At 50.3% G+C, this 9637-nt stretch overlaps 1 protein-coding gene across 2 annotated transcripts in view; it reads right to left on the bottom strand.

The window, feature by feature from the left end:
* Window positions 1–8722, bottom strand: part of LOC117733922 (serine/threonine-protein kinase WNK2) — a 42698-nt gene extending 33976 nt beyond the window's left edge. The window contains exons 1-2 of one of the 2 annotated variants that reach the window (XM_034537865.1): window positions 8632–8722; window positions 7328–8173 (exon numbers count right to left, since the gene is read on the bottom strand). In XM_034537865.1, the coding sequence (XP_034393756.1) occupies window positions 7328–7969 (642 nt within the window). In that variant the 5' untranslated portion in view covers window positions 7970–8173; window positions 8632–8722. Of the gene's footprint in view, window positions 1–7327; window positions 8174–8631 lie in introns of those variants that run through there. The other variant, XM_034537866.1, reaches the window with a different exon arrangement.
* Window positions 8723–9637: the final 915 nt, after the last annotated feature.

The raw sequence follows: 9637 nt of genomic DNA, 5'->3' as shown, positions 1-9637 counted from the left end.
GAGAGTAAGGGCGAGAGACAACCAGTCAATGGAACTCGTTCTCTTCTGGCAACAGATGGGTTTTGAGCCCAAATTATTTAAAAAGTTGCTCCACTCTCTGCTGCTCTGCTTGACTGGTACTCCTACAGGTTGCCTGATAACTATCCACATTTATACATTTTTAATATATTAAATCACACTTCGATCATTTCAAACTATACAGTATAAGAGTATCTCATAAGACTTGGCCACACAATTTATTATGTTGTGTTTTTGTATTTTTTTTTAAAGAGCATGACTTCACTTTTCTTCAAAAACATAACAGCGTATTGCCATTTCTGTAAATGTTCTTTTACCAAAGCATTTTTAAAAAGTTAGTCTCCGACACAGATTAATATGATCAAATTCATTAAAGTTAAGATTTACTTAGTATTCCTTATTTTCAATTGTTTTAATTCCATGCTTCCCATCTAGTTTCTAATTTAATAAATAGGTCAGCCACGAGAAAGCACACATTGAAAACCCCACGACGTGTATACAATGTACATATATTAGGAGCCGCACAAACAAATCACAATCTAAACCGTAAAAACAATGAGCAAAATATTGTTCGCATATTTAAAAAAAACAGGCCTCGAACATAACAAGCTTTACATCTATAATGAGCCATAAACCTAAAAGATGCATGTGCTGCCGTGTGGCCGCTGGTTTCCCCCTCATTGTTATGCAAATAGCTTAGTGATGCAGCACACGGGGGAGGCAGGCGGTCAGATACAAGGGAGCACAGGGGAGGCAGCCGGTCAGATACAAGGGAGCACACGGGGAGGCAGGCGGTCAGATACAAGGGAGCACACGGGGAGGCAAGCGGTCAGATACAAGGGAGCACACAGGGAGGCAGCCGGTCAGATACAAGGGAGCACACGGGGAGGCAAGCGGTCAGATACAAGGGAGCACACGGGGAGGCAGGCGGTCAGATACAAGGGAGCACACGGGGAGGCAGCCGGTCAGATACAAGGGAGCACACGGGGAGGCAAGCGGTCAGATACAAGGGAGCACACAGGGAGGCAGCCGGTCAGATACAAGGGAGCACACGGGGAGGCAGGCGGTCAGATACAAGGGAGCACACGGGGAGGCAGGCGGTCAGGTACAAGGGAGCACACGGAGAGGCAGGCGGTCAGATACAAGGGAGCACACGGGGAGGCAGGCGGTCAGATACAAGGGAGCACACGGGGAGGCAGGCGGTCAGATACAAGGGAGCACACGGGGGAGGCAGGCGGTCAGATACAAGGGAGCACACGGGGAGGCAGGCGGTCAGATACAAGGGAGCACACGGGGAGGCAGGCGGTCAGGTACAAGGGAGCACACGGAGAGGCAGGCGGTCAGATACAAGGGAGCACACGGGGAGGCAGGCGGTCAGATACAAGGGAGCACACGGGGAGGCAGGCGGTCAGATACAAGGGAGCACACGGGGGAGGCAGGCGGTCAGATACAAGGGAGCACACGGGGAGGCAGGCGGTCAGATACAAGGGAGCACACGGGGAGGCAAGCGGTCAGATACAAGGGAGCACACGGGGAGGCAGGCGGTCAGATACAAGGGAGCACACAGGGAGGCAAGCGGTCAGATACAAGGGAGCACACGGGGAGGCAAGCGGTCAGGTACAAGGGAGCACATGGGGAGGCAGGCGGTCAGATACAAGGGAGCACACGGGGAGGCAAGCGGTCAGATACAAGGGAGCACACGGGGAGGCAAGCGGTCAGGTACAAGGGAGCACATGGGGAGGCAGGCGGTCAGATACAAGGGAGCACACGGGGGAGGCAGGCGGTCAGATACAAGGGAGCACACAGGGAGGCAGGCGGTCAGATACAAGGGAGCACACGGGGAGGCAGGCGGTCAGATACAAGGGAGCACACGGGGAGGCAGGCGGTCAGATACAAGGGAGCACACGGGGAGGCAGGCGGTCAGATACAAGGGAGCACACGGGGAGGCAGGCGGTCAGATACAAGGGAGCACACGGGGAGGCAAGCGGTCAGATACAAGGGAGCACACGGGGAGGCAAGCGGTCAGATACAAGGGAGCACACGGGGAGGCAGGCGGTCAGGTACAAGGGAGCACACGGGGAGGCAGGCGGTCAGGTACAAGGGAGCACACGGGGAGGCAGGCGGTCAGGTACAAGGGAGCACACAGGGAGGCAGGCGGTCAGATACAAGGGAGCACAGGGGGAGGCAGGCGGTCAGGTACAAGGGAGCACACGGGGGAGGCAGGCGGTCAGGTACAAGGGAGCACACGGGGGAGGCAGGCGGTCAGGTACAAGGGAGCACACGGGGAGGCAGGCGGTCAGATACAAGGGAGCACACGGGGAGGCAAGCGGTCAGATACAAGGGAGCACACGGGGAGGCAAGCGGTCAGATACAAGGGAGCACACGGGGAGGCAGGCGGTCAGGTACAAGGGAGCACACGGGGAGGCAGGCGGTCAGGTACAAGGGAGCACACGGGGAGGCAGGCGGTCAGGTACAAGGGAGCACACAGGGAGGCAGGCGGTCAGATACAAGGGAGCACACGGAGAGGCAGGCGGTCAGATACAAGGGAGCACACGGGGAGGCAGGCGGTCAGATACAAGGGAGCACACGGGGAGGCAGGCGGTCAGGTACAAGGGAGCACACGGGGAGGCAGGCGGTCAGGTACAAGGGAGCATACGGGGAGGCAGGCGGTCAGATACAAGGGAGCACACGGGGAGGCAAGCGGTCAGATACAAGGGAGCACACGGGGAGGCAAGCGGTCAGATACAAGGGAGCACACTGGGAGGCAGGCGGTCAGGTACAAGGGAGCACACGGGGAGGCAGGCGGTCAGGTACAAGGGAGCACACGGGGAGGCAGGCGGTCAGATACAAGGGAGCACACGGGGAGGCAAGCGGTCAGATACAAGGGAGCACACGGGGAGGCAGGCGGTCAGATACAAGGGAGCACATGGGGAGGCAGGCGGTCAGATACAAGGGAGCACAGGGGGAGGCAGGCGGTCAGATACAAGGGAGCACACGGGGAGGCAGGCGGTCAGATACAAGGGAGCACACGGGGAGGCAGGCGGTCAGATACAAGGGAGCACACGGGGAGGCAGGCGGTCAGGTACAAGGGAGCACACGCGGAGGCAGGCGGTCAGATACAAGGGAGCATACGGGGAGGCAGGCGGTCAGATACAAGGGAGCACACGGGGGAGGCAGGCGGTCAGGTACAAGGGAGCACACGGGGAGGCAGGCGGTCAGGTGCATCGTGCCTAACGTAAAACCCAAACGATTAGTCCACAGAAATAATAATAATTATCAGCAATTAATAGTTTTAAAGAGTCACTGCACACTTAAAACTTTGGTAAAACACATGAAGGCCGGTGTCAATATTGACATTTCTTTCCAAAATGTCATGGTTAAAAAAACACCATATATATCGTTTTAAAAATCAGTCCTACTCTTGCCGAGGGCAATTCTGTAACAGAGTCTACCATTTAGAAATATTTACCGTTTTTACTTTTTCAACTTGTTTTTTTAGTTCATGAAAGTCGACATTGTAGTCGAAACATGTTGAAATGTCTTATTCAGCTCCACCTTCTCTCGTCACTTCAGGTAGCGAAAAAAAAGATGGCGGAGGGTAAAATGCCAAACTCTACGTTTGAAAAGGTGACATCACTGTGATGACGGTCCACTTCCTTATGGGAATAACGCAGAGGACACGTGCCCAGTGAGCACCAGAACAGAGACGGTTCGAGCACACGGGGGCCTTGACCATATGCACAAAGCTCTCAGCAAAACCCATTCTGCCTTTTCCTCGGGGACAGACGCCACAAAAGGGGACCATTCAAGTCCATCGGAGGCTTTTCGTCACGTCAAGGGGCACGGCACTGCTCGTGCTTATTTATCTTTTGCCGTGTTTTGTCTCTCATGTGTTATTAGATGTAGAACTATAGCCTCTTTTCAAACAAGCCCGTTAGAGCGATACCACAGAGCGCGTCGCCGAGGCTCGAACCAGCCTGTCCTCCCCCACCTCCTGGGCTTTAACCAATGACCCACTTGAGCATCTTCTCCAGCTTTGTTTTCCTTTCGCCGTCTGACAAGTCAAGACAGGGGGGGGTTGTTGAATAGCATGGACGTGCTAATCCGACAAGACAAGCCACGAACTACCCCTCGTTAAAACCACGGCTCCGTCTAGTGTTTGGAACAAAGACACCGAGCTTGGGACTCACGGGTGTCATTCGCCGGGTCTGTTTATTCCGAGGATCAATCTCCAGCGAGCACAGGCAGCCTCGTATCACTGCCATAGTATGATTCACAAACCGAGAAACCAGATTTAATCTACGGAACAACAAGCGCTCTGCCAAAATACCAGAGAAATATGCACGGAAGTCAGAAATAAACTCTCTGCGAGTGTGCGTGCAACATTCAACAAAAGAGATAAATATCTAGACACAGAGACACAATTGGCAGCAACGGTAAGTTTCCAAAGTTTAAAAAAAATAAAAAGAATTCAATGTGACACAAGAAGTGTTTGACTCTTTTCTCTTTTTAACTCAACAATAGGCATCTTTTCTCTCAGATTAAGCTAACATCCTTGCCTGTGCCATGGCCATCTGTGGTATGCCAGCGGCCTGGCACAGACACAGGGAAGTGGGGGAGATGGGAATGGGAGGAACGGGGAAGGGGATTGAGTAAGAGAGAGTAAGAAAGAGAGAGAGAGAATAAACATGGTACCAGATTACAGCTTCTAGGAAAGAAAGCCATGTGACCAGTGGAAGAAGGGAAAACAGTGGAAAATCACAGAGTCATATCTCCTTCTTTATGTCTTCCACAGAGAGCTCCTGTGTCTTACACTACAGTTCACTGAGCCGGATAAAGACGGCCTTAAACATGCATAACAAAAGGCATCATAATTTCGGGGTGTAATCTTAAAACTAGTATATACACTCGCACTGTTGAATATGACCGAGGTCATTTGGAGCGATTGTGGGCAGCGTGGGTTCTCTGTTTGGACCACCAGTCTTTTAAAGTGACTCCTTGCATGACACACAATAACATTGAGCATGCTGGTAAATCCCACAGGGGCTACACACTCATTAAATGTCTCTTTAAGAAAGTCAATAAAACATCTCATTCGCTGCCCTGCTCAGATTTAGGATATGATCAGGGCACTCGATTACACAGCTAAGACTCTAAACCTGGTCCAAAACATTTAAGGGCACTTTAGGACGGTGGCTTTGTGCATTGCGGTAGCTTAAACATACATTGAATTATCCCAAATGACTGGGAATTATGCTTCTGTCAATACAATCGATGAAGTCATACATTTTGTGAATATTTGCTAGATTTTTTTTGTCTTTCATAATAGCAAACTGAATATATTTTTGGGGACAAAACAAGAAAATAGTATTTTCATTATGTTTTAATCTACCAGTTATGTTCTCCATTAATTGGTGTTGTAAAAGGGTGAAAAATACCCCCAAATAATTTTTTTTTAAAAAAGGGCAGTATACGGTATTCAAAGAATTTATATATTAAATCAAAAAACTATTGTTTATGTAAAAGACAAAGTGGAGTAATGTCTGCCTGAGCAGAGAGAGTCTGTGTGTGTTTAATCAGTGTCGTCGCTCTAGCTTAGCACCCACCCTCCGGTTCTCCCTCAGGTAAACACTGTTAGCTCTGTGAGCACGTTTTGCCACGGTGCTAGCTCTGTTAGCATTGTAAGCTGTATCCCATGTTGAGAGCCATTGGGAGCCAATGGACTGTAGCGCCTTTAAAGTCGAAGTCGTTTTGTCCGAACACAAGTCCGACATCCAAAGAGAATCAATTTACTGTAATGTAAAAAAATATATTAAAAAAAGGGAAAGCAGCAAATTAAGAAATCAGCAGATTATTTGATCATTTTAGTTTAGTCAACCTCATTGATTGGGGCACACAAAGTCTCAATTAATGGTTCTGATCCACTTACGGAGCTAATGAACCACAGAGCGCTTGTGCGAAAGAACCATTTTGTGTTGTGATGAACATCCACTAGTGGCTGTCCACTAGAGGGGGTATTAATGTGTCACCAGGGGGGAGAATAAAACACAGATAATTGCTTCCTGTTCCACATCCTCATCATCCGCTGAGCCCGATTTCGGCGGGTGTCAAGTTGAGGGCGATCTGGCATTGCTCACCGCGACTATCAGTCGGCATGATATCTTCACACAAGTGAAGTCATCACGTCTCTTAACATGACGTCATCTTCTAGCCAATGGCACGTTATCCTTAAAAGTCCCTTCCGGGGGGGGGACGACAGAAAGGTGTGCCACCGTCTTGCGATGCCGATCGCAGGAAACAATGCATTCTTCGGCGACTCGGCTCACTGACGCAGCGTGTTTTCAGAACCTGAGGAATTGGTATTCACCGAGGCCACGGGGCCGCCACACTGCTCCCAGCAGGCTACGGCGCACTTCAGCTGCTTCCTGTCTGACTACCTCCTGTTGCACGGAGGGAGGGAGGTAGCTCATAACATGCAGATACACACACACACACACACACACACACACACACATCACCGGCAACTGCCCACCCCTAATAACTTTGTCCACTGCCGTGGAAGGATGATTGAAAATCTTAAGTATTTTAAATCTGAAACGTTGAAAGAATAACAAAATCAAGGTAGAAGTTCTCTTCCTTTGAGTGGGGCCAGTCATGCTTACTGTAGTCCCCCCTTAAGCCTCCTGGGAGACAAGAGGGAGAGAGAGGTAATCCCTGCTGCAGTCTCCGAAAGGACAGAAATAATTAGTTAATGCCTCTGCACAGTCTAAGCTGGTGATTTTCCTACGTCTGTGCAACGCAAGAAAAGATAGACACTCCTTGTGCATTTGCAAAACTGCTGATGGCCATTAGGAGGGTGATGCGTCTCCACCTCAGCAGATAACGCTTGTCAATCACTTTCCCAGTCTAAACCATTAACAATCAGTGGGAACCCATTTGCAACTTGGCCTAGTCCCCCCATGAGGCAGATTGACAGCTCCCTGAAGACATCCCCATTACACTAACCATCATGTGTGAACCCTCACCGACAGAAGGGGGATTGCTTGTCTGAAAGACAAGCAATCCTCCCAACACTGATTGCAAAAAAAAAAAAGAAAACATGTGTATTTCTTGTAGAGAACAAGAACGTGAAGATAGTTATTACTTTTTAAGTGTCTCCCACGCCCATTTGCAAGAGTAAGAATGAGCCGAGAGAAAAGGGTGGTGCATGTGGCTGCTGAATACGCGTCGTCTATACTTAAACTCACACTGCTCTGGGTGTCACAGGGATGGATTGTAAATCAAAGATGCACGGGTTTTAGTACTTTACCTGCAGCTCACACCAGGCAACTTCGACCCAGGTCTCAGTGTCCAGGCCCTTGTAGACCGTCTTGAAGGACCCTCTCCCCAGCTCTATGTCAAACTTGAGGAACCTTCCCCCCGGGGATGTGGAGACAGCTTTCATCTCCGCCTCCTCCTCGTTCTCCTCACTGGCGGCCTTGACGGCGGCTTTACCGCCATCGTTGCACGCGACGAGGGTCGAGGCCTCTCCGCTTTTATCCTTGTCCTCGTCGGCACTGGCGCTCTCCGTCGCGCTGTCCTTTTGCCCGCCTTGGCTTTCGGTGCTGGAGCCTTCCCGTATCCCACAGCTGGTCCCCCGCGTCCTATCCACTATGGTCCGCAGGTTTATGTTCAGGACTTTGTTCCTGCTCTCGCACTCGGGCGTTTCGAAGGTCTGCTCGTCGGCCTCCGAGAACCACAGGCTTCTCCTGATGAACCTCTGGTGCACATTGCTCTGATAGCTGCAGGAAGGGTCACTGGGGTCACACCCGCCTCTCACCTCCGAGTCCACAGGACGGAGGCTCCCGTTACCCGCGGCCTCCTGCATGTCCGCGGGGAGATCATGCCGAGAGTCGGGCGCGGGTGGATAATTCTGTTCTCGGCGGTGCTCAGAGTAAGCCTCCGGCTCCATGGCGGCGTATTTGTTGTTTTTAAAAGTGCAGTCACTTGGGCTTCCAGGTCATTCGGGCCATGGCCCGGACGTTTCCCAACGTGCAGATTTAGAGACGAATACCTGCGGCGCCCGCTCGGTGACGCAGTTTGCCGGCAGAGGCCCCTGACGACGGTGGGATGGGTGGCGGGCGAGATTTCATCCGATTATCACGAGCTGCTACTGCTGCAAAAAAAAACAAAAAAAATTAGAAAAAAAAAAAGAAATAAAGAAATAAAGAAACATTGCCAGTTAGTCAAACAAAAAAAATACAACAATTCCTTCTGTGTGGGTGTCAATGCAGCCGGCTGCGTGTTGTGTTTATGGGTGTCAGTCGACGGTAGGGAGTTTAAGAGGAGTTAAAAAGCAGGTGGATGAAAAGACAAGCCCACGAGATAAAAAAATATACACATTTATATATTGTTAGCAGAAGCCACCGAGAAGCTCTGACGATGCACGTTCGCGTCAAGTTTCGCAATTCCGACAAAACGTTTTCGTTGCCAATTTATATATATATATATATATTTTAACCGTTAAACGTTCAGATAACTAACAACGTTACGTTGTTTTTTTTTAATCCAAAATCAACCGAGAAGAAAGGGTGGGGGGAGGGGGGGGGGGGGGGGGGGGAAGACACGACTTACCTTCTTACCTCTGTTCAAAAAGAAGAAGAAGAAGAAGAAAAAAACCTCGGCTAAAAACTCACGTCAGCTCTGCCGGACACCGACAGGCGTGTGCGGGGGGGAGGGGGGCGGAGGAGGAGGAGGGGGGGGGGGGGGGGGAGAGACACCTCGCGACGTTAGCCGATGGACCAACGGCTAAAAAAAAGAAAAAAGGTGGACTTTAAAAACGCCCTTTCTGCTGACTGTCCCCCGTTTCCACATCCAAAAGGATACCCCCCCCCCACCCCAAAAATAAATAAACGTCCGCAAACAAATTCGGAGTCAACTCTCGCGAAGGGGAACACAGACTTCGATTTCGATATCGACGAGGAAACCATGTCGAATATTTGTTTTGTATTTATCTCCTTTTTTTTTTTTAAAGAGACTCCTCGCATCTTCTCCTTCCTCTCTCTCTCTCTCTCTCTCTCTCTCTCTCTCTCTCTTCACGGACAGATACAGCAGCTAACCGACGCCGAGGCTCCGCCGTGACGTCGTGTGCGGAGCGTGTAGTTTAAAGACCACTTTGAGACACGGGAATTTTCCACACTTTCGTATTAAAATAAATAAATAAAATAAAATAAAATATATCGCGGACGGACTGTTTTTTTTCTTCTTCTTTTTCGCTTGTCGTCGTCTTGTCAGTTGCACCGATTTTTTATTTTTTTTTTTTTAGAGAGAAAAGGGTTTTGAGACCCGGCGAGCCTCACCGATGTGTTTCCCATTCACCTCGCACGGCTCCACGCCCCTGGCAACGACGGGAGGACCCCGTCCAATCAGAGAGCACGCTGGGAACTCAAGCTGCTGCGCTGTGCACCGGGGGGGGGGGGGGGGGGGCGACGCACATCTCACACGGAAAGACCCACACGGACTGAATGCACGTGAATGATTCAGTACAATAAAATAAAATAAAAATAATAAGGTTATTCCTTGGTAAAAAGCCTATTATCGTCTGTAAAAACAGAGCTCAATAATGTACAACCCCGTTGTT

The sequence above is a fragment of the Cyclopterus lumpus genome, chromosome 7 (genome assembly GCF_009769545.1).
Source record: "Cyclopterus lumpus isolate fCycLum1 chromosome 7, fCycLum1.pri, whole genome shotgun sequence".
NCBI classification, from domain to species: Eukaryota; Metazoa; Chordata; class Actinopteri; order Perciformes; family Cyclopteridae; genus Cyclopterus; species Cyclopterus lumpus.
This window is presented reverse-complemented; position numbering and strand designations above follow the sequence as displayed.